This window comes from Bos grunniens, chromosome 4, assembly GCF_055505025.1.
Source record: "Bos grunniens cultivar Pamir isolate PY7600 chromosome 4, Bosgru_T2T1.0, whole genome shotgun sequence".
Classification (NCBI taxonomy): Eukaryota; Metazoa; Chordata; class Mammalia; order Artiodactyla; family Bovidae; genus Bos; species Bos grunniens.
In genome coordinates, this window is record NC_141168.1 from 73,935,332 (window position 1) to 73,961,053 (window position 25,722).

Consider the following 25,722-nt stretch of genomic DNA (forward strand, 5'->3'; position numbering starts at 1 on the left):
TTGGCAGTGTTGGGAGAAGATGAATTAGCAGAGGAACTGTCAATATTTATTTTGTATTCCAGAATGGAAAACCAAAATCTTGCCATTCTTAGCTAATAAAAGTGTCTCTAAATCTAAATAAATTGTTCTTGAAGTGTATTGAAACTTTAATGCATACTTACTGAACAAATGATTTAATGAATGTAATCCTCACTTTAATTTATGTACACTGCTCCTTAGAGAGTAAGAACTCATGTAGTATTTTATTGGTCTAGAATAATTTCAAGATGGAATTTTGATTTTATGTGGTCTGCACTTAGTTCTTGTAGGCATTGTTAATAGAAGCTTTGTTTTGCTTTAATTTGACCCCATCTTTAATTTTCTTTAAGAAAAATACCATGAAATCTGGATTTTTTCCCCCTCTAAACTTATATCTCTCAAAGTAGTACATTGTTATATACCCCAGGCAATAATCTCTCTGTTTGAATTCCCTTTGAGTCATCCTCTGGGCTCAGTACTTTTGATTCCAGGAGGATCCTTTATTAATAGACCCACTCATCTCTGTCACTCCCCAGGATACAACAGAGTGGGCCAGCTTTCTAATATTCTTTCACTGTGCGGCCTCCTTCACCTCCGAAGTCCAGTGTGGCTAACAGTGTTTCACTCATCGCTGTTGCACCCAGCCCTCTCCCCTGGTCACCTACCATTGATCCCTTCTGGCCATGTATGTTTCTCGTGGTATTCTTTTTGTTTCCAGCACCACCTTCCTTGGTGGTCCTTATCACCTCACCTTTTCACTTCAGTTTATTCTGTTGACAGTTACTGTCCTCAGTAACACTTCACTTTAATAATTCATATCCTTATGTAGAAACCTTTAGTGGCATTCTGTTGCATGTTCTGGAAGATCAATATTGTTGGCTTTCATGAAGCAATGTATAGAATGATGTAGAACTTGGGTGTTGGTGTCAGAAATAATTCTATGTGTCCTTAGGTTTCTGAATCCATGGATTCCACCAACCATGAATTGTAAATATTCAGGGAAAAAATTCGAGAATGTTCCAAAAAACAAATTTGAATTTGCTGTGCAGACAACTATTACATAACATTTACATTTTATTTACAATTATTTCTGTAGTAGTTACATTGTGTAAAATACTGTAAGTAATCTAGAGATGATGTAAAGTATGTGGGAGGATGTGTGTAGATTACATGCAAATACTGCTGCCCTTTCACCATAAGGGACTTGAGCATCTGGGGCTCTTGGTATCCTCAGGGGAGGGTGGATGTCCTGGAACCAAACCCCTGTAAATTCTGAGGGAATTTACAACTGTATACGCTACTCCAGCTAAAGAACTTTGGCCAAGTTACATAATCTTTTTAAGCCATAGTTTCATTATGAATAAAATGAGAATAATAATGGTACCTTCATTATTATTGTTAAGGTATAAAGGGATATTGCTATTAATAATTATGAATATTTGTTCAGTGCTTACTGTGTGCAAAGCATAATTTTAAGTACTTTGTAAATTTTAATATATTGAATCCTCACAATAAGCCTGTGATACTGGGTTTTTGTGTGCTTTTTCTTTTCTTGTTTTTTAAGGAAGTGGAACCTGCGGTTCAGTAATTTAGCCCCAGTCAAGAAACAACCAGTGTTTATGGTGGAGCGGGAATTCAAACCCAGGTAGTCTGGGTTTGGAGTGTATGTGTTTACCATTTTTCCAAGCAACAAATAATATTTTTGGACTTGTACACAGCTCATGTCCAATAAAAGTTAAACCATGGCTCTTCTTATGAACCTGTTTAAGGTCTTCTACCATCTGATGAAAGTCCATGTTTCCCTTACAAACCCTGAATCAGCTCTTATTCCCTGGCAGGTAAATCTTTCCTTATTGATTAATTAATTAATCGTCTTTTAAATAGAGATTTGTTAGTGTCCTTCAGATACACAGTTTCCTTTCTAGAATCACCCAAATTAGAGTTTTCTTATGAATATTCAGAGATGTCCCAAGCATTTATAAACACACGCTGCTTTACCAGGATTTTTGTACATGATTTTTTTTTACTACTTTTCTCTAGGTTATTTAGAGAAAGTGCTTACTTTGCCACTTTTTTAAGCACCACATCTTTGATTCATTTCTTTTGTCCTAGTCTGTAGAAAATAACCATTCTTTATTTTCTACCATGTTTATAAAGACGCAACCAAAATTCCACTTCTATGACAAGGCTTCCCATACTCACCCATTAAGAGTGGTATTTCTTCCCTCCCCGGGGAAGGATGGCTGCAGCCTGCACTTGGTTCTTTCTTAATGATTGCAGAGCCTTATAATGTAAGCTAATGTTTCTTACCCCTGGCACTATTGACATTTTGGACTGGATAGTCCTTTTTTGGACTGGATAGTCCTGGGGCTTCCCAGGTGGCTCAGATGGTAAGAGTCTACCTGCAATACAGGAGACCTGAGTTCGATCCCTGGGTCGAGAAGATTCTCTGGAGAAGGGAGTGGCAACCCATTCCAGTATTCTTGCCTGGAGAATTCCAAGGACGGTGGAGCCTGGCCGGCTGCAGTCCATGGGGTCGCAAAGAGTCGGGCATGACTGAGCCACTCACACTTTCACAGTCCTTTTTTGTAGGGGCATGTCCTGTGCGTTGTAGGTTGTTTAGACATATATGTGGCTTCAGCCCATTAGATACCTGTGTCAGCCGGCACCACCCCAACCGTGACAATTAAAGAATGTCTCTGAGCTTTGTGAAATACCCTCAAGGAGGCAAACTTTCCTTTCACTGAGAATCATTGCAATAGTGGGAAGTGTGAGGAGTACAGTTAAGTTTTAGCAATAGATTTAATTTCAAACTCTGACCTTGACATTTGCTACTTTGTGACCCTGATCAAATTACTTAGCTTCTGTAGGCCTGTGTCCTCATTAGTCACATCAGGATGATAATATGTAATTTGTGGCTTTCTTGTGGAGATGAGTTTGGAGGGATTGCTGATAAAGCTTTTGGCATAGTAATCAGCACAGGATAGCTGGTTTGTCTGCCCAGCTGTATTGTGAGCACCCTGTGTCCCCAACCATGTGTTATGGGTTCCATATCTCTTTGTAGCTTCCTTCATGTTGTAGGCAGTCTGGAATGAGAGGTTATCTTTCCTTAAATGAAGTAAGAAATGTATGTTCCTCTTACTGTACCAAGTGGCTGACCTTTCTGTGATCTGACGGGCTTGTAGATAAACGTTCCCACTTAGTTTTGAAATGTCCCAGCATAATTGAATCACTTGCTTTTCCAGGGTTTCCCATACACTATTACCAATCCTTTGATCATTTTTTAGCTGTCCTCATTTAGTCCTGGTGACCTTGTGCAGGGTCGGGAGGGGCCATCCTCTGGTGGTGATGGTGAGAACACCCTCTTGCTTCCGCCCAGGCTGCTTCTCTGACCTCAGGTGGGGTCTATTCCCTCCCACCCCCAGCTTTCATTTCTTTTTCTTTTAGAATCAGCTTTATTGAAGTCAATTTTATGTTTAGCTTTTATTTCTAAAGCTGAAAGAAGAAATGGTGCTATGATGGCAGTATTTGTTATTTGTGGTGCATTCAAGATATACCACAAGTGATGGGGTTCTAAATACTGTTGCTGTTCTTTAAACACAGCTTTTACTTTCCTATGTAATCGAAAGGGTAGCTGATATTTTACTTTTTAAAACTTTATGGTTTAATTCATTGCCCTTTCCAGAAACCTTTTGAAGAAGTGGCGGCTTACCATTAAATGGGGCTTGGTAAGGGCATGGTGACTTTGCTGTGATACACAGGTACAGCGTGTAGCCTGGGATTTTTGAATCATTACTCTTTCAGTTATCATGATTATCACAAACATGCATTATGCTCTTGCGGGCACTCCCTGTTTTAAGTGCTGTCTTTGTGTTATGCTGTCTAGTCCTCACCACAGCCTTAGGAAGCTAGGGGTGTTCTTACCTCCACCCTGAAGGAGGTATTAAAAGCTTCTCCAGGTTCCACAGTTACTGTGGGAATCAAGGCTGGAATCTGGATGGTGTGATCCAGAGTCCATGCTCTTGACTGCGGGCTAGTATTGTTAAGGAATGTCTACTCAGGAAGATTTGAAGCATTTTACATTATAGCATGTCTTGTGAAAAGTGTGCATTCATGTTTCTGGAGATGGTCTACTTTTACATTAATAGTGGAAGTAGCAATTAGATCATTTTAAAGTACATTACTTAATTGGTGATATGTACTGCAATATGTAAGCTAAGGGACTTTCCAAACGCCTTGCTTTTTCAAACCCACCTTCTGGGGGGTGGCTCACTTTGCAGACAAAACCAAGAATCAGGTCCCCACCCAGCAGGCTGTTATCATGAATTTGTCAACACCTGTTACTTATTTACCATTTAAATGATCTCACCGGTCCTGCTTATCAATGAATTCATTATGATCAAGCCAATATTGTTCAATGTTTAGAGTAGAAAATTGGTTGGTAAGCATTTTTATGCTCTTGGATTTGCCCATGTGGTAGTACAAATGATTCTCTACTAACTTGAATTCTCCTCCTCAGAGTGCTGGGTATGCAACTCAGAAATTCAGGGAAGCTGCTCCCTTCAAGGGAATCGAGCCCCTTCCCCAGCTCATTCCTCTGCGCTGCTGCAGTGCTAGGCAATGTTTTATCTTTTGTCCTGACTGTATTCAGAAGTTAAGTACAGCTACTTAACTTTCTCATTAATTTTCGCTGTCCAGAGTTGGAAAGAACAAGGAGCAGGGAGATTTCAGGACAGAGTGGATGAGGAAAGTGTCCGTGGCTCTCGTCGTCGGTGATTGTGGCAGGTGTTCCCCACACTTCTCATTCAGTCTAGCATGTGCTTGTCGGAGCAGCTTGTAGCATTTACCTCCTGTCTGTCCTCTGTCCTCGTGAGAAAGAGAGATCCTCTGGGAGCTTTAGCTTTCCCAGGAGCGAAGCCTCTGGCTTGAGGAACACTCTCTGCTGTTGCCCTCCATGTCCACAAGGACCAGTGTCCCCATGTGGTGCTGTTTCCCTGGGCGCTCCCCTGCACGGCCAGCCCCTCTGCTGCTGGTCGGGTCTCCCTGGTGCTGGTTATGAGGCCTTGCCCATGTCATCAGAGGTCACCCCCTCTCCTTGCCCTGCGTCCTTTGTTCTGGTGTGGCAGAAGAAAGGCGCCCATATTGTGACCAGAGTCAGAAGAGAATGTGCAGAATTGCTCTTGTTCTGTTTCTCTGTTCAGTTTAGAATTTAGGGGGAAGCTTTCTGTGGGTGGTGAGCAGACCCTGGGAGATACATTCAGGTGAAACCTCCATGTTATTCTCAACTTACTCCTCCCTTTCTGTATGTGACAGGACCGATTTCTAGCACACCGAGGTGGAAAGGGAGTTAGTTTATGTTGTTAACACCAGTAATAAATGGTCTTTCGCATGGTTCATAGGTGCCTAGACAGAAATATTAGAGACTGTCCTAACCAAGTGCCTTATTTTATGGCTGAATTTGAGGTCAGGGGAGGGAAGAGACAATCTGAGCCATAGCTAGTCAGTTCCTGAACCAGAACTGAAATCTCCTGGCTTCCAGCCCAGAGCTCTGCCTGCAGGCCTGCACTACTGCTGCCTCACACGGAGAGAACCAGCCCCTGCCCGTGGGGTGGGAGCCGCCTCCCTGGAGTGGGATGCAGCCTGTTCCTGGCCCGTCTGTGATTACTTGACCTGGGGTCTCATGATGGAGCAGATGGCAGCGAGGATCTCTGCTGCCTCCTGCTGATGAGGCCAAGTATGTTTTTTAGGCAAGAGATATACACGTTCTGTGGTAAGACAAGGGAGATCTATCCTTGAGTGTGAAATTTGATTCATTGATTGTTTTTTTTATTGTTATAATATTTGGCATAAATGTAAGATTGCCTATCATTTTTTGATTTTGGATTTTGGGATGCTTTAACTTCACTGGCTGAGAACAGAAATGCTGTTTTTGAAAATAAAATCATTCTTATAGCTATGTATTTTAAAAATGTATCAGTATTCATTAAAAGAATCATCAGGTAGATCCAATTCATATTATAGATGGGAGAAATGAGACCCAGAGAAATTTAATAAAAGACTTAGCGAAGTTATGTTTATTAAGTCAGTATCAATACAAATCTTCTGACTTAGTTCATTTTACCATTTAGTTAGAGCTTCTTGTGAGCTAGACATTGTACTGTGAAGTTTTCATACATTATTTCTAATTCTTCTCACATTTCTGTCTAATGGATAATGTTCCCCCTTTTATAGATAAGAAAATGGAAGGTCAGGCAGCTTAAGTACCTTGCCTTGTGAATGAGTGATTGAGAAGTAATGCAGGGGTGGTCTGAGTCCCAAGATCATGATTTAACAGTGTTCCATGCTGTCTCTTAGCTGTTTTCTTCAAGATTTGCGTTATCATAGTTAGTTTATCCCTGAAAGCAATAGTCTTTTCCTTGTGTTCAAGTCTTCTCTTTATGTTTGTTGTTAGACATAAGCAATATTTCTTGAGGAAGGTTAACTGTGTTGAGTGCGGTTGTTGTTCAGTTGAGCAGTCATGTCCAACTCTGTGACCCCAGGCACTGCAGCATACCAGGCCTCCCGTCCCTCACCGCATGGAGTTTGCCCAAGTTCACGTTCATTGCATCGTTGATGCTGTCCAACCATCTCATCTTCTGAACGCCTTCAGCTCCTTCTGCCCTCAGTCTTTCCCAGAATCAGGGACTTTTCCAATGAATCGGCTGTTCGCATCAGATGACCACAATACTGGAACTTTAGCTTCAGCATCAGTCCTTCCAGTGAATATTCAGAGTTGATCTCCCTTAAGATTGACTGGTTTGATCTCCTTCCTGTCCAAGGGACTCTCATGAGTCTTACCTAGCACCACAGTTCAAAGGCATATATTCTTTGATATTCTACCTTCTTTACAGTCCAGCTCTCACAACAGTATGTGACCACTGGCCAAGACCATACGGACTATACGGACTATTGTTGGCAGAGTAATGTCTCTGCTTTTCAACACACTGTCTAGGTTTGTCATTTCTTTCCTGCCCAGAAGCAGTCATCTTCTGATTTCATGGCTGCAGTGATTTTGGAGCCCAGGAAGAGGAAATCTGTCACTACTGCCACCATTTCCTTTCTATTTGCTATCATTACGAACAAAGCTAGTGGAGGTGATGGAATTCCAGTTAAGCTATTTCAAATCCTGAAAGATGATGCTGTGAAAGTGCTTCACTCAATATGCCAGCAAATTTGGAAAACTCAGCAGTGGCCACAGGACTGGAAAAGGTCCGTTTTCATTCCAATCCCAAAGAAAGGCAATGCCAAAGAATGCTCAAACTACTGCACAATTGCACTCATCTCACACGCTAGTAAAGTAATGCTCAAAATTCTCCAAGCCAGGCTTCAGCAATACATGAACCGTGAACTTCCTGATGTTCAAGCTGGTTTTAGAAAAGGCAGCGGAACCAGAGATCAAATTGCCAACATCTGCTGGATCATGGAAAAAGCAAGAGAGTTCCAGAAAAACATCTATTTCTGCTTTATTGACTATGCCAAAGCCTTTGACTGTGTGGATCACAATAAACTGTGGAAAATTCTGAAAGAGATGGGACTACCAGACCACCTGACCTGCCTCTTGAGAAATCTGTATGCAGGTCAGGAAGCAACAGTTAGAACTGGACATGGAACCACAGACTGGTTCCAAATAGGAAAAGGAGTACATCAAGGCTGTATATTGTCACCCTGCTTATTTAACTTCTATGCAGAGTACATCATGAGAAACTCTGGACTGGAAGAAGCACAAGCTGGAATCAAGATTGCCGGGAGAAATATCAATAACCTCAGATATGCAGATGACACCACCCTTATGGCAGAAAGTGAAGAGGAACTAAAAAGCCTCTTGATGAAAGTGAAAGAGGAGAGTGAAAAAGTTGGCTTAAAGCTCAACATTCAGAAAACGAAGATTATGGCATCTGGTCCCATCACTTCATGGGAAATAGATGGGGAAACAGTGGAAACAGTGTCACACTTTATTTTGGGGGGCTCCAAAATCACTGCAGATGGTGACTGCAGCCATGAAATTAAAAGACGCTTACTCCTTGGAAGCAAAGTTATGACCAACCTAGATAGCATATTGAAAAGCAGAGACCTTACTTTGCCAACAAAGGTCCGTCTAGTCAAGGCTATGGTTTTTCCAGTGGTCATGTATGGATGTGAGAGTTGGACTGTGAAGAAGGCTGAGCACCGAAGAATTGATGCTTTTGAACTGTGGTGTTGGAGAGGACTCCTGAGAGTCCCTTGGACTGCAAGGAGATCAGCCCTGGGATTACTTTGGAAGGAATGATGCTAAAGCTGGAACTCCAGTACTTTGGCCACCTCATACGAAGAGTTGACTCATTGGAGAAGACTCTGATGCTGGGAGCGATTGGGGGCAGGAGGAGAACGGGACGACAGAGGATGAGATGGCTGGATGGCATCACTGACTTGATGGATGTGAGTCTGAGTGAACTCCGGGAGTTGGTGATGGACAGGGAGGCCTGGCGTGCTGCGATTCATGGGGTTGCAAAGAGTCGGACACGACTGAGCGACTGAATTGAACTGAACTGAATGGGGGTGGATGCCATGATCTTAATTTTTTAAATATTTAGTCTTAAGCTGGCTCTTTCACTCTGCTCCTTCACCTTATCAAGATGCTCTTTAGTTCCTCTTCACTTTCTGCCGTTTAGAATGGTATCATCTGCGTATCTGAGGTTGTTGATGTTTCTCCCTCCTATCTTGATTCCCGCTTGTAACTCATCCAACCTGGCATTTCTCATGATGTGCTTGGCATACAGGTTAAACAAACAAGGTGACAGCAGACAGCCCTGTCGTGCTCCTTTCTGAATCCTGAACCAATCATTTGTTCCATACAGGGTTCTAACTGTTGCTTTTTGACCTGCATACAGGTTTCTCAGGAGACAGTAAGATGGTCTGGTATTCCCATCTCTCTAAGAACTTTCCACAGTTTGTCATGATTCATATAGCCAAAGGCTTTAGTGTAGTTGATGAAACAGAGATAGATGTTTTTCTGAAATTCCCTTGCTTTCTCTATAATCCAGTGAATGCTGGCAATTTGATTTCTAGTTCTTCTTCCTTTTCTGAACACAGCTTGGACACCTGGAAGTTCTTGGTTCGCATAATGCTGAAGCCTAGCATGTAAGATGTTAAGCATGATTTTACTAGCATGGGAGATAGCTGCAATTGTCTGCTGGTTAGCACATTCTTTGGTATTGCCCTTCTTGGGAATTGGGGTGAGGATTGACCTTTTCCAGTCCAGTGGCCACTGCTGGGTCTTGCAGATTTGCTGACATAATGAATGCAAAACACTGATGGCATCCTCTGTTGGAGTGAAGTCGCTCAGTCGTGTCCAACCCTTTGCAACCCCATGGACTGTATGTAGCCTACCAGGCTCCTCCATCCATGGGATTTTCCAGGCAAGAGTAGTGGAGTGGGTTGCCATTTCCTTCTCCAGGGAGTCTCCCGCATTACAGGCAGACACTTTACCATATGAGCCATCAGGGAAGTCCTGCCCTCTAGGGATGTGGATAGTTCTGCTGGAATTTCATCACATTCACTAGCTTTATTAACAGCAGTGCTTCTTAAGGCCCACCTGACTTCACGCTCCAGGATGTCTAGCTCTGGGTAACTCACCACACCATTGTAGTAATCCAGTTCATTAAGATCTTTTTGATACAGTTCTTTTATGTATTTTTTTCCATCTCTTCTCAATCTCTTCAGTGTCTACTAGGTCTCTACCATTTTTATCCTTTATTGTGCCCATCTTTGGGCAGAATGCTCCCTTGATGTTTCCAATTTTCCTGAAGAGATCTCTGGTCTTACCTCTTTTGTTGTTTTCTTCCGTTATTAAACACTGTTCATTGAAGAAGGCCTTCTTGTCTCTTCTAGCTGTTCTTTGAAACTCTGCTTTTAACTGGATGTACCTTTCCCTCTCTCATTTTCCCCTTCTCTTTGTTCTTCTGCTGTTTGTAAAGCCTCCTCAAATAACCACTTTGCCGTCTTGCTTTTCCTTTTCTTTGGTATGGTTTTGTTCACCGCCTCCTGTACAATACTACGGACCTCTGTCCATAGTTCTTCAGACACTCTGTCATATAGATCTAATCCCTTGAATATACTTGTTACCTCTACTGTGAATTCATACAGGGTTTGATTTAAGTCATACCTGCTGGCCTAGTGTTTTTCTCAGTTTTCTTTAGTTTAAACCTGAATTTTGCTATCATAATATAAGCCACAGTCAGCTCCAGGGCTTGTTTTTGCTGACTATATACAGCTTCTCCATCTTTGACTACAAAGAATGGAATCGGTTTGATTTTGGTATTGACCATTTGGTGATGTCTGTGTGTAAAGTTGTCTCTTGTGTTGTTGAAACAGAGTATTTGCTATGACTAATGCAGAATTCAGTTAGCCTTTGTTTGCCCCACTTTATTTTTTGTTCTCTAAGGCCAAACTTGCCTATTACTCCAGGTATATCTTGACTTCCTACTTTTGCATTCCAATCCCCATTGATGCATAGAATATCTTTTTTAGGTATTAGTTCTAGGAGGTCTTCTAGGTCTTCATGGAACTGATCAATTTCAGTTTCTTCGGCATCAGTGGAATGGGCATGCATGCTAAGTCGCTTCAGTCGTGTCTAACTCTGTGCGACCCCATAGACAACAGCCCACCAGGCTCCTCCATCCACAGGATTCTCCAGGCAAGAACACTGGAGTGGGTTACCATTTCCTTCTCCATAGACTTGAATTACTGTGAGGTTGAATGGCTTGCCTTGGAAACGAACCGAGATCGTTTTATCATTTTTGAGATTGCACCCAAGTCCTGCATTTCAGACTCGTTTGTTGATTATGAGGGTTACTCTGTTTCTTCTATGGGATTCTTGCCCACAGTAGTAAATACAATGTTCATCTGAATTAAATTTGTCCATTCCTGTCCATTTTAGTTTGCTGATTCCTAGGACATCGTTGTTTATTCTTACCATCTCCTGCTTGATCACTCACAACTCACCTTGATTCGTGGACCTAACATTCCAGGTTCCTATGCAGTACTGTTCTTTGCAGCACTGGATTTTACTTTCGACAACCAGAGAGATCCACAACTGAGCGTTGTATCCACTTTAGCCCAGCCACTTTATTCATTCTATTAGTATTTCTCCTCCACTCTTCCCCAGGAGCATATTGGACACCTTAGACCTGGGGGACTCATCTTTTGGTGTCATATCTTTTTGACCTTTTTAAATAGCTCATGAAGGTTCTCATGGCAGGTATAACTGGGGTGGTTTGCCAATCCCTCCTCCGGTGGGTCACGTTTTATCAGAACTCTCTGCTATGACGTGTCCATCTTGGGTGGCTCTGCATGAGATAGCTCATAGTTTCATTGAGTTATGCAAGCCCCTTCGCCACAACAAGGCAGTGATCCATGAAAGGAATTAAATATCTGAAACCTTAAATTCTTACTGAGAACACTTTGCTCATCTCAAGTGTCTCATTTTCATTGAAATTCATTTTAACACATTTGGATACTGGATCATATTAACTCTTACTAAGTAGCTTCACACACAGTGAAACAACCTAAGAACTATGAAAGAACTAAGGTGGAAAGTTAGGAGCAACTTGTTCATGAGGTGGTAGTGAAAGATATTTTTGGAAAGATGCTGACATTTTAACTTTGAGTTAATATTTGATGATTAAAGTGAAATTTTAGTTGAAATAATTTAAAATAGTTTAAACTTTCTAAAAGTCTTATTCCTTGTACTTCCACAGACTGGAAGTCATCAGTGTACTTGTCCATTAATTTCTTGTACTTCTCAGAATTTGTCTTACTACTCATATATAAGAATTCCATGTGGTACTTCAGTTTGCACAAAGAAGATGCATGAATGCCAGTGAATATATACAGGCTCATTGAATTGTGTTCCCTTCAGAATTATAACCTTATTCTCTATGGAAACATATAATGATATATTTCCTACTGTTGGTCTTTTGACATTTTAAACATAATTTAAACATATTCTAGTTGAAGCATTATCTAAAACATTAAATATTAATTTTAAGGTAAAAAAGTCAAAGCCTTGTGGAGATGGGGAACTTTGTTTATTGCTATGTATCAAACATCTGTAAGCGTCTGCAGCCTGTTATAGGAGCTCAACTGATGCTCAGTCAGTGAAGTCATGTGAAAGTATTTCCAAGGAAAAGTTTTTTAAATGAATGTGAGGATTTTCATCTTGGTTAAGAGACTCATGTTCCTTCTACTTTCCTTGCGAAACCTCTGTGCCTTCACTTACTAATATTTTGTCATCTTAAGATTGTTTGGGCTTCCCTGGTGGCTTAGCTGCTGAAGAATCTGCCTGCAGTGTGGGAGACCTGGGTTGGATCCCTGGGTTGGGAAGATCTGAAGAAGAGAAAGGCTACCCTCTCCAGTATTCTGGCCTGGAGAATTCCATGGACTGTATGTATAGTCCATGGGGTCGCAAAGAGTCGAACACAACTGAGGGACTTTCACTTTCAAGATTGTTTAGCCAGAAACTGAAGGTAGACAGAAGCATTGGGTTTTTGCCGAGAACTTTTCCGAGTTGTTCAGTATTAGATATCTTCTGCTTATCTTTCCTCACTTCCTTGTCTAATGTGATCAAGACCACCAAATGAATTAAAATGTTTGAATGAAGATATTTATCAAGTGCTAATGTTTATTGAGCATGTAGAATTTGTAATATATGGGAACATGAACTGTATTTTAATTTTAAAATATTTTTTTCCTTATGAAAAGAAAGAATTCCCCTCTTATGGAAATAATTCCAGAAAAACTTTGGCCTGACATTTAGGTCACCATACTCTGTAATTTTTATATGTGTATATATATATGTAATATATATATGTCATATATGTATATTACATATACATATATATGTAATATATATAATGTAATTTTTGCTATATATGTATATTGATGTTCATAGGAAGCAGTTGAGTTAAATGTGTACATGTATGTGTGTGTGTATGTGTGTGTATATATATATTTTTACACACACACACACACACATGGTAAGTATGTGAATATCTTGGTTTAGCAGTTTCTTTTAGTTCAGTACTATAGTTTATTGCCTGGGTACCAAAGCTACCTAATTCTCCTTTCCTACAATATTAGAAATGTACAGACATCATTAGCCATTATGGGAATGCAGATCAATGAGATACACACTTCACACCCACTAGAGTGACTAAAATGAAAAGACAGATAGCAAGTATTGACCATCATGAAAAAATTGGAATCCTTGCACATTGCTGATGGGAGTGTAAAATGATGCAGCCATAGGATAAAACAGTTTGGCAGTTTATTGAAAGACTAAAGATAGAGTTACAGTATGACCCAACAATTACACTACTAAGAAAAATAAAGACATGTCTACATAGAAACTTGTACATGAATGTTTATAGCAATATATTTATAGTAGCCATAAAATGGAAAGAACTCAAATGTTCATCATTGAATGACTAAACAAAATGTGGTATTTTCAGTGGAAAATTATTTGGCATTTAAAAGAAATGAGGTATTGCTACATGCTACACATGGATGAATCTTGAAAGTATTGGGCCAGGTACAAAAGACCACTCTGTATCATTCCACTTACATAAAATGTCCAAACCCAGAAAGTAGATTAGTGGTTGCCTAGGGCTAGAGGCGGAGAAGGCAATGGCAACCCACTCCAGTACTCTCGCCTGGAAAATTCCATGGACGGAGGAGCCTGGTAGGCCGCAGTTCATGGGGTTGCTAAGAGTCGGACACGACTGAGCGACTTCACTTTCACTTTTCACTTTCATGCATTGGAGAAGGAAATGGCAACCCACTCCAGTGTTCTTGCCTGGAGAATCCCAGGGACGGGGGAGCCTGATGGGCTGCCATCTATGGGGTTGCACAGAGTCGAACACGACTGATGCTACTTAAGGGCTAGAGGGGTTGGAAGGAGATGGGGAGTGACTGCTAACGGGTGCAGTATTTCTTTGTGTGATGAACGTGTTCTAAATTATATAGTGATGACCATTGCACATCTAAGAACCATTCTATTGTACACCTAAAAGGGTGAATTGAAAAAAAAAAAGGTGAATTGTGTGACATGTAAATTACATCTCACCACAGTTGTTATTTTAATAAGCGTATGTTTAAATGCATTTGCTTCTATGAGCATAAATTATCTCCAGAATGATATCCACTGATTGCTTATGGGAAGGAGCTGGGTTCCTATCGGGCCCAAGTTCCAATTGTGCCTTGTAATGACTGTAACTATTTTACAAATAAAAGTTGAATAATAAAATTATTAATAACTCCTTTCTGATTTTATGTGATCAGGTCCTTCAAGGGTTAGATTATCTCCACAGTAAGTGCAAGATCATTCATACTGACATAAAGCCGGAAAACATCTTGATGTGTGTGGACGATGCATATGTGAGAAGAATGGCAGCCGAGGCCACTGAGTGGCAGAAAGCGGGCGCTCCTCCTCCTTCAGGGTCTGCAGGTGAGAGGCTGGGGCAGCTTTGTCTGTGTAGGGGCATTGAGAACCTGCAAAGTTGTTCATAGGAAGCAGTTGAGTTAAATGTGTACATGTTAAGAAGTTGCATAAAAGCCCGATGACTGGTAATAAGTAGACCTTTTTCTTGAGAAGGAAGATGCCCCAATTAAGTTGTACTTTAATATTTGAATTACTTAGCTTTGTCCTCCCTTAAAAGGTCACTGAACTCTTCTTACCTGCTGCTTCATTTCCATTTGAACGTTGTCTGCGTTGGCCACTTCTCTACAGAGGAGTGTATAGTAACAGGTTTCCTGTAGCCGACCTACAATCAGCAGAATGCTTCCTTGTCTCCATTGAGCATAGTTACATCAGTGTAACTGGTGCACTTAAAATTAGTTACAAGAACTTCAGGGTGAAAGAAGATCAACTGACTTGAGCATTGGTGTATGAAGTTTTATTTCTGGTTTTCACAAGGTGTCAAGGTGGCCGTGAAGTGTGGATGATGCTTTCATCCTCTCTTCACGTGCTTTCTGCCCTAGTGTGTTGGCAGGTATACACAGGGACTGCAGAGTGAAGGCCCTCAAACTGAGGCTGTTGGCAGATGAACCACTTATGAATCTTGTTTTGTACCATCAGGTTGCTGTTTAGATAATGGAACCATAGTATGTTAAGCTTTTGACATTGGCCAAGTCTGTTCATGTCATTTCTAGACTATTTGCAGTAGTATTGGATCTATTTTAGTTGTATAAACTTGTGAAATAGTTTTCAAACATAGATGTGTAAATTAATTGTTCGTCTCATTGTCTATAAACAAGTTGGGTTGTGTCACTCTTCTCCATTTTCTTATCAGTCAGTGTTTTGTGATTGTGTGTTTTTGAAATGAATGAGTGTTTAATTTCAGATTAATAAGAAATGACTCCATGTGAACCACTATGGCTTTGCTTTTTAAGAGCCAATCATTTGTTTGAGTTAGATAAACTTTCTTTAGGGCTCTATGATTAACAAGCGTTAATATTTAACAGTTGTTTAAGTTGCATAGCCATTGAAAGGCAGTAGTTATTTCATTTTACAGTTCAGATTACCTACAAAAAGATAAGTATCTGTTTCACTCTAAATGTTCGCTTTGTTTTGTTTTGTTTTTAGTGAGTACTGCTCCACAGCAAAAACCTGTAAGTACTCACACACATACTTATATTACCTCCTTGTCAAAAGTGACTAGTCATTATTGAACTTTTCTAATTGTAACATTAGTTTTTGTTTCTTTCTGCAACAACTTTTCTTTAAGGGTTGTTTGAGGCAATTAGTTTTACTTTTTGTTGCTGTTGTTCCTTTCTCAATCACAGATGTTGTCATGTATTTTAGTGTAAAAGACAGCCATGTTTATAAATGCTGTGCATCCTTAAATATGCAAGACAATGTTTTGAAAAAGTGAAGTGATTTTTAGAGGTGGGATAATTAGAGCTGTCCCAAATTCTGTGTTTTCCTCATGTACTTTCTGGAGTGCTGTTGGCTGAGTCTGATAAAATGTGAGGTTATAGAGATAGGGTTTTAAGTGTGATTATTCCACAAACACTTTCTATTATTTCTAATTTGCCTCTAAGTTACCTATTTTTTCTGAAGCTGCTGTTCTAATTTTTTTCTAGCTAGTAGTTAAATGTGAAAGAGCGTTATCTGTGTGGTCCTATCAAAATATGAAGTGTGAGCAAATAAAGCAGGCTGTTTGAAATTAAATTCTAGCCCAGAGGACCTAAACCTGGTTTAGTCTTGGTTCCAGTCAAGCATAGAATATATGTATATCTCAAGTTAATGGGTCACCTGCAAGTTTTAAAGATCTTTATGACCCGAAAGCCCTTGGAAGGAAATGTGCAGAACTCCAGAGTGCAGCCAGCAACCCTCAGTCTGGAGTGGGAGTCCCAGCAAGAGGGGGAGCTGTAAGAATTCTGCCACCTGGCCTGCTGAGCTCTGCCGTGGCTTGAGCAGCTTGCTTTGATTATTGGTTCTGTGAAAGACTGGAGGATCCCATTGCCAGTACTTTCCAAGTCAAATGGCCATGACTGGAGGCAGACTGAAACCATGGCTTTCTCTTTTTTTCCCTTTACTTCATATGCTCATTTCTTACAGTTCCTGCTGTCTTGGCTGTTGTTAACAACTTTGTGAGACCCAAGCACAAACAGTGCTGTTGACCAAACATGAATGAAGTACACCTGTTTTGGCAGACAGTTGAGTAAGACAGTAGAGAAGGGAACATTGTTAATACTTTGTAGACAGGCAGCAGCAAATGAAACTTGTAAGAGACGCTTCTTGTCTAAAGGCAGGAATGCCTCAGCACATTTAGTTCTTAGAATTTAAAGGGAAAAGGCTTGCTGGATTTAAGCTGTATCTCTCCATTGGCGGGAGCTGGTAGTAGTCCCGCTACTTGATATCAGCACTGGTTTCTTTTTTTTCTGGCTTTGCTGCAACGCTAACCATATTGTGGATCTCATGTCTGGGCATGTGATTTTAATTGAATAGACCTGAGAAAACAGACTGTGTTGGTATTTGCCATGTTGCCAGCACTTAGACGCTGCTGCATAGTGCTTTAAAAAGAAGCAAACTGACCTGTGCTATTTTCTTAACATGTTGTAGATAGGAAAAATATCTAAAAACAAAAAGAAAAAAATGAAAAAGAAGCAGAAAAGGCAGGCTGAGTTACTGGAAAAGCGCTTGCAGGAAATAGAAGAATTGGAGCGAGAAGCTGAAAGAAAAATAATAGAGGAAAACGTCACGTCAGTTGTACCTTCCAATGAGCAAGATGATGAATACCACCCAGAGGTGAAGCTAAAAACAGCAGGACTGGAGGAGGTGGCCGAGGGAGAGACTGCAAATAACAATGGTCAGTGAACGCTGGAGAGCGGGCTGCACCCCAGGGCCTCACGCAGGGCGACTTGGCGCTGCTGTGTTTCAGACCTGAGGGTGATTCCAAGTCTTCCCTGGAGAATGTAGGAGCTGTCTGATACTTGCTTTGTAAAATATGCACCAGAAATAGGTTTCAAAATAGTTTTTGTTTTTTAATGGAAAGTGTCTGAGAAGCACCATGTCTTTATCATGTTAATGATTGTCCTTCATTTTGTAATTAAGCTTTGACTTAACAGTAATGTACCCTTAGACAATCTCTGAAGATTATATAGGAGAGGGTAGAAAATGGAAATACAGCTCTGTTTATGCTCATTTTCTCTAAGAGCTAACATTTTCTAATAAGAGGAGGCTAGTTATTTAGTAAACGAAAAATAAGATTTAGAGAACCTGGAGATTTACCTCGAGAGCCCAGAGGTGTTTGCTGTGTAGCAAGTGCAATTAGCATGCTCAAACGTGTCTCTTGTTGGAGAGGATAGATGCCTAGTGCACTCTGTTCAGGAGAGTGACAAGCTCTAATTCTCACCCTTCCACTTCGTAAGGTGAAGCTGAGGACCAGGAGGAGAAAGAAGACACTGAGAAAGAAAACACTGAGAAAGATGAAGACGATGTTGAACAGGAGCTCGCGAACATAGACCCTACCTGGATAGAATCACCAAAAACTAACGGCCATATTGAGAACGGCCCCTTCTTACTGGAGCAACAGCTGGATGATGAAGACGACGATGAGGAAGATTGCCCAAATCCCGAGGAATGTAACCTCGATGAGCCAAATGCAGAAAGCGATTACACGTATAGCAGCTCCTATGAACAATTCAATGGTGAATTGCCAAATGGACGACATAAAATTCCCGAGTCACAGTTTCCAGAATTTTCCACATCATTGTTCTCTGGGCCCTTAGAACCTGTGGCTTGTGGCTCTGCACTTTCTGAGGGATCCCCCCTTACTGAACATGAGGAAAGCAGTCCATCCCATGACAGAAGCAGGACAGTTTCAGCCTCCAGCACTGGGGATTTGCCAAAAAGTAAGTGTTCCTTCCCATGAGCTCTGCTTTCAGTCCCTGAGTGTCATGCCCCTGACAGATACTGGGAAGGGGATTGCCTGGAGGAGGTATAGCCATGTGTGTATGCAGTAAGCACTTTTATTTTATTACTTTTGTAACCGTGAGTAAGTTAGTATAATTTTAAAAATATCCTGGGCCACTAGGATTTCTCTTGCCCTCTGCATATCAGATCCCATTTCTGAGTTTTTTTTTCCTTCTTCTGTCTTAGTGATGATACCTTTGCAAAAGTTTTCCAAGTCTAGCATTTTGCCCTGTAGCTTTCTATAGTGTACTTCCATCTGATAAAAATGCTATGTTTAGTTTTTGTTTTTTTTTGTTCTGCTTCATTTCTAGTCAAGGGAAGATGTGCCTGCTCTCTATCTGTATTGAGGAAAAAATATCTTTATTTTGATAGCTGTTCTTGATTACACCACTCTGCTGTTAAAATTTTAAAGGAAGTGACGTAGGTTTAAATGTGGTGATGGTGTATATCAAACCCTGATTTTGAGGGTAGATGCCACATGACATATCTCTGCCTGTAGTGTGCTGGGGGACTTCAGGAGGCAAACTGTGTCACAGTTGGCTTGCACTCTGGCCCACAGAGGAAAAGCTCAGAAACCTCCTCTGCTCCCTCTGCTGACAAGAATGTTAACACATGGCGAGTCCGTTGATGAGCCAGTCCTGCAAATAGCTCAGGATGTTCTGCAGCCCCAGAGACCTGCAGAGTCCTCTGTTACTCACTGGCCACAGCTAGTCATCCTAAGGGTGTGGTTTTTCCTGTAACTTGGATAGACGTATTCTCCTGTCTGCCTTTACTCTGACCAGGTTTAAAAGTGCTTGAAATGCTTTCACAAGCAATGTGGCTTCATCTAAGGAAAAACTCACCTCTTATTCTCCTTGACCCTCATTCTATTCCCGTACTACTGCTGACACTTCAGGTACCAAGTGTATGTGTAGGGGCTTTCCTACGCTAAATAGCTCTCCAGCGCCGGCTCAGTGTCTCGCAGTTTAAGTAAAGTTTGACACTGCCTGGAGATAGTGTCATATGCCAGGGTCTAGGGCTCAGTTTCATCAGACTGTATCAATCTCCCACCCCCAACCCGTCACAAGTCCCAAGTCATCATCTCTGCTTCTGGTAAGTTCTGAATTGGAGGTTTCCATGATGCTGTCCTGGGGTTAGATTAATTTGTTAGAGCAGCTCACGGAACTCAGGAAAACAGTCAGCTAGCTGCTGGATGGTCTGTTGATGAAGAAAGGATGTAAGCAACAGCCGGATGGAAGGGATGCGCAGGGCATGGTGTCTGGGGAAGGTGCGAGGCTTTCATGCTCTTTCCCGAATCACCCCCTCCCTGACATACCTCCCGTATTCCTCTGTGGTACGGACTCACTGATTCTTTTTTCTTTCAATTAACACATCCAATTGTGTGTTGTTATCATTTACAGCTTTTTTTTTTTTAATGCCAGAATTACCCCAAATTTGGCCTTTGTCAGCCTCTTCAGGTTGCTTCTTAGGTCCTTTTGACACAATCGCATTGTTCTCCAGGTGCCTCCTCGCTCTTCTAGAACCACGTGTCCCAAGTTCTTACTTGGGGCAGGACCCAGGCTGGATTCAGACTTGTTGCTGAGTAGTTTTTGCTATTAAGATCTTGTAAATGTTTTATAATGTACATAATGTATAGGAACAGTAGTATGTAAGCTTTATAAACACGCATATATTGAAATGAATGTTCAAACATCTTTTGTTGATGGAGTAAACAGCATAAAAAGGTTTAGTAATCTCAAGTGTATCATGGTCTCTTCCCTATTTATTTTTAAGTCCTAATATCGAGTGTCTGTGTGAACGTGGCATGCTTGCTGATGCTTCTGGGAGAAAGAGCAGGTCTGGTTTTCCCTCTGGTGCCAGTCTCTTACCAAGCTGACCTTTTCGTTCATCCAGTCATTTGTTTGGGGGCACTCAGTTTGGGTTTTCAAAGCCTGGTCGTTGAACTGTGGATAGCCTCTGCACGGAGGTGCTTTGTTTCCTGTTGGGAGGATCCTGTCCTGGAGGCTGGCAGTTGGCCACGGGGCACTGAAGAACGGGAAGTGGGAGTAGTACCCTTCACTCAGTTTGTGTGGATCCTTGTTGTTGCAGCAGAGGGCATATATCAGGAAATAGTAGAAGAAATGCTGGGGCTGGAATGAGAAGATTGAGGATCACCTTATGTGGCAGGCTAGAGAATGTGAACTTCTCCCTGGAGTAATTGTGTAGCCACTGAAGGTTGGGAAGAGGAGGCAGGGTTCCTCTTGGATTATTAGCTGCTGGATATATATGTATACACAAATAATATTCTGGATATATATTTTACTATTATATAGTATTAAAGAGTCCTGGGAGCAGGGTGGCGCTTGCAGTGCACACGTCCTGTCGCCCTCACCTCGTGGTGGCCGTGTCGTCGGCAGTGCTTGGCTGGACGCTGGACCACAGCTCCACGCTCTTCTCTTTCCCACTCTTGCTTCCTAGACTGTTTCCTGCAGAGCAGTTCTGAGAGGGCTTTTTAAAGCATGCCCCCACCCCCCATCTCCAAGATATTTCCACGTCATTCTCTAAAGCTGACAGTCCCGCACAGTCCGTCCCTAGCGCCTCTCCTTCTGATACCGTCCCCACCCACCTCTGTCTCCCCTGCTGGTTCTGCTCCTCCCACACGGTCTTCTTTCTGAAGTTTCTCAAGGGCGCAAGTTTATTTCTGCCTCTCTGCGCTTTGGACTTGCTGTCATGTCTGCCCAGAGCCTCTCTCCTTCGTGCTGCCCTGCATTCAGACCTCCCCTCAAACATCACCTTCTCAGAAAAGACACCTTGGGCTGAATGCCCTCATCAGTAATCCATCTCTGTTCTCTGCTTTTTTCTTCTTAGCATATAGAGTTACTTGACATAGTATGTGAATCAGTCGTTTTATTTACTTTATCATCCATATTCTCAACGAGCATGTGAGTTTCCTAATTAGGGTGTGGTGGCAGAACCTTGCTCTTCTGGTGCCCGGACGGCATTCACCACGTGGAAGGGACTCGTAAATACTTGGTGAACAGAGAGGTAAGGTTTGAGTGTTAAATCTTATAGTTCTGCTCTTTCCTTGGGCTGGCATTAAATCTCCTGCATATAAAGAGAATACTCATGCCTTCCTTGTAAGGCTGTTTTAAACTTAAAGTATCAGTGAAGGCCTGCACAGTGCCTTGCAGATAAGTGACGGTGGCTGTTCATCATGGCAGCCCCGCTGGGCGGCATCTTGCTGGCACCCAGGCTCACTTGATGGCATGAATACAGTGTCACTCAGAGACTTAACAGCCCCAGCCCTTCCTAAAGCGAATTCTTCCTGCCTTTCTCTTTGCACTTTTCATTCCCTCCTTAGTAGCAGAGAGCAAGGATAAGCCATGATATAGTTGCGTAATAGTGACTGAATCAGGAGAGGTGATCTGATTTTTGGGCAAAGCAAAATCTCTATGTAGCGAGTGTGTGTGTCCCTGTATTTAAATGGGCCTTTTTGAGTGTTGTAGTCTGGTAACCTTTCACAGACACTTAGAGCAGGAAACTGTCACACTGAGAAAAGAGATGCAAACTGATTCTCTTTTACCTCCTGTGTGTTCTGAGTATGGTTAAATTTTTGAGGTAGATTTCCGAGTATCATTTGGAAGGCATTGTGTGCTGGGTAACTATGCACAGACAGAAACCTGGAGGCTAACAGCAGTCACCAAAGAGACTTTGGTGCTCAGAAGCCAGGAGTATTAAATGCAAAGAAACTGTACCGGTCGTGCCTGGATTAACAATGGTTTGACTTTGTGATGGTTGCAAAAGTGAAATGCAGTCTGTAGAAGCTGTGCTTCACGTTTGGAGTGGTGGCACCTACCACGTGGCCTCTCATCCTTGGCTGGACCCTCTCTGGCCTAAATAGAAGCCTTGGCCTCAGAGGGCAGGTAGAGCGGAGCCCCTAGCTCTCTTGTGTTTGGTCTGCTTTTGTTTTGGGGGGTGAGGATGGTCCTTTTCTCTTCCTCCTTTACTGAGAACTGAGCCTCATGGTGTTTAAGTCATTTGTAACTTGTAGGTGTTGAAAATTAAATTTGAATCCAGTTCTGCAAAGCTCTTATTCCACTGTTGTGCCTTTTGACTCTCCTTTATTTAGTGACAGGAGGGATTCATCTGGCCATTTCCGGTGCTGGCCATCGGTCTGTTGGGTCAGCATTTTTGTTTTCTCTGGGACTCAGTTTCTCAGCCCATTCCCTGTTCAGTGTGAACACCTCACATGTCTGTGTGGGTCTCTGTGCTGCCGCCCTTATCATTTCTGATTTCTGTGTTTCTTCTCCTTGGCTCATACCTGGCCTTTGGTGAGACCTTATGGTGTTACAACTTCTTCATAAAGAGGGATGTGGGCCTAGGGCAGATAGAGAAAAGGAAAACACCCGAGTCTGACTGACTCGGGTTGATCCATCAGTCCGAGGAACAGGTCTTGAGGGCTAAAATGTCACCCAGAGTTCTCTCGCATTTTCTGGCCCCTCCTGGGAAGCTTTGTGGGCGCCCCAGGTCCTGGATGCCTCACCCACTCGCTGCCCTGTTCATGGTACATGCCGCCTGGCCTTGCTGCCTGCCTGGGATGCCAAGCTTCATACAAGGGTCTGCCCAAAAATGGTTGTTCAGTCGCTAAGTCATGTCTGACCCCTTGCAATCTCATGGATTGCAGCACGCCAGGCTTTCCTGTCCTTCACAGTCTCCCAGAGTTTGCTCAAACTCATGTCTCTTGAGTCAGTGATAAAATCCAACCATCTCAACCTCTGTCACCCTCTTCTCCTCCTGCCCTCAGTGTTTCCTATCATCAGTCTTTTCTAATGAGTCAGCTCTTCACATCAGGTGGCCAAAGTATTGAAGCTTCAGTATCAGTCCTTCCAGTGAATATTCAGGGTTGATTTCCTTTAGGATTGACTGGTTTGATCTTCTTGCAGTCCAAGGGACTCTCAAGAGTCTTTTCCAGCACCACAGTTAAAAAGCATCAATTCTTTGGCGCTCAGTCTTCTTTATGGTCCAACTCTTACACACACACACACACACACCCCTCTCCGCCCCACATGCATGCACGCACACATACACCTCTCCATCCTGCAGGGGAATCTTCTCTCTACCCTCGAGTTTAGTAATATCACACTTCCGAGCTAGACGGAAACCAGTAGGGAACTGACGTGATCTAATGAGGAGCAGCTAAAAGTTACAGGAACTGAGTGGCCTGACCCAGAGGTGAAGGAGGGAGAGAAAGGAGAATGGGCAAGTCAGTGTGCATGGGGTCTCTGGGCAGCTTGCCCTCTTATGAAGTATTTCCCTGAGATGGAGAATTTGAGAACTTAAATTTGTTGAGGTCAGCTTACAGGATTCCAGGCCTAAATGATCATGCCACTACTTTTCTAGAAAAGGAGTGTGCCCTGCAAGCATTGTGTACACACATGCAAACCACTTAACCCAGGCGCTAACTGTCCTGCTGTTTACTCATGCCAGCGAAAACCCGGGCAGCCGACCTGCTGGTGAATCCCCTGGACCCCCGGAATGCCGATAAGATTAGAGTTAAAATTGCAGACCTTGGAAATGCTTGTTGGGTGGTAAGTAAAGTGTTTTTTCTTTCTTTGGTTGTGATCATGTATTAGACGATGCTTTTTCTCTTTTTTAATGTCTGTGTTCCTCCACAGTAATGTAGTCTGTTCCCTTCCAGCATAAACACTTCACAGAAGACATCCAGACGCGTCAGTATAGATCCATAGAGGTTTTAATAGGAGCAGGTTACAGTACGCCTGCTGACATTTGGAGTACGGCATGTATGGTAAGAGTGCCCTGTGCCCTTTTCCTCCATGTAAAGGCTCATCCCTTTAGTCCCCACAGTAGGCCAGTCTTACGAGTGCCCATGGCCTAAGCCTTCTGACAGGAGGTTGTCCAAGGAGGGGTGGGCGGGCAAGGTTTAGAGTTGGCAGGATCATTCTCAGGCGTGTCCTGGTGTATGTTTTGATTTGGGCTTGTGAGAGACAACCTCGCAAGGCCCTCTATAGCCCCCAGCTACAGACCTCCGCCGTGGTGATGGACTTCACGTAGTTCCTGTTGGCTCTTGAAGTCTTGTGGGCTGTACACAGCCTGTGTTTCCCTCACTCAGGCTGGGGAGGAAGATGAAATAGCTGTGATTTAGGGGAAGGTTTGAGGAGGTCTGACAGACGTGTTACTGGAGAGGAGAGGCTCTCCCCACATACCACTGTTTACGCTCTCTCCTGTTAAGTACAGTCTAGAAACCGTTCTGGCTTACGGCTCTAGGCCGTCTAGCCTCGTCGGAGGTACCAGCAGCTGCGTATGCTGTTTGAGTGAGTCTGGTCCCACAGGCAGCTTGGAGATGGTTTTCCTCAGGTTTTCCTGTGTATATAGATACATAGAGAGATAGCAGAGCCTTTTTGCTGCCACTTGTGTGCATCAAAAGTCTGGTTGTGTCTAAACTCTCCCAAGTTCTGCCAGTGTCTCTTCTCACTCTCTCCTTACCTGTGAACCAATGAGCATGAATAATCTCTTGTCTATAAGCCAGTTTCAGTTTCTTTCTTGGTCCTGTTTCCTGGCCAATTTCTCTTAGTGAGCTGAGCTTGGTGGTCTTTTGTTGGAAACATGGATGTATCTGTTGCCTCAGGTGGTGTTTCATGATTTTCTTGTATCGTCTCCCCCGCCCTCCCCCCCAAATTCTTCTTTTCTGTTTAAAGTGAGAGAGCATGTGTGTAAACCTTGGTACTTGTCTTCTCACTAAAAAAAAAAAAAAAAAAAGAGTGCAGAATAAATACAACTGTCTGTGATTTAAAGGTTACTGCAGCGCTCCTTGTGTGTGTGTCCTTTGATGCTAAAACTATGAAAAAAGAAACTCTGTCTTTCAAATTTGCAACCAGTATGGCCAAAGAGGTCTAGAACAGAAAGTATGCCTTTCTGTTCTCTGATGGGTAATGCCAGGGAATAATTTTAAAATTACATTTCTCAATAAGTATAAAAAACTGAGTCCTTGCTGTGCTGGGTATGGAGACAAATGGTTAGAAGAGCTGGTGTGTGTGTCATGGCTCCTTTGAATGTAGGGAAGAAATCAGGCTCCCTCTGCAGGAGTCCAGGGGCAGGATGGGGTGGAAGGGCTGGGAGGCAGTGGGAGGCAGAGGCCAGGTCAGGAGAGGGAGGGCACTTCCACCAGTTGGAACTGCGGGGGAGCAGTGTTCTGTTTCCGGACATGTGAGGTC

At 42.5% G+C, this 25,722-nt stretch overlaps 1 protein-coding gene across 44 annotated transcripts in view; it reads left to right on the forward strand.

The window, feature by feature from the left end:
• SRPK2 (SRSF protein kinase 2) overlaps nt 1–25,722 on the forward strand; it is a 239,413-nt gene that overhangs the window by 197,546 nt on the left and 16,145 nt on the right. For all 44 annotated transcript variants that reach the window (XM_086396961.1, XM_086396967.1, XM_086396963.1 and 41 more), the window contains 6 exons: nt 14,374–14,539; nt 15,677–15,702; nt 17,159–17,405; nt 17,968–18,450; nt 23,978–24,078; nt 24,189–24,296. In XM_086396961.1, coding sequence (XP_086253087.1) covers nt 14,374–14,539; nt 15,677–15,702; nt 17,159–17,405; nt 17,968–18,450; nt 23,978–24,078; nt 24,189–24,296 — 1,131 coding nt within the window. The remainder of the gene's footprint in view (nt 1–14,373; nt 14,540–15,676; nt 15,703–17,158; nt 17,406–17,967; nt 18,451–23,977; nt 24,079–24,188; nt 24,297–25,722) is intronic.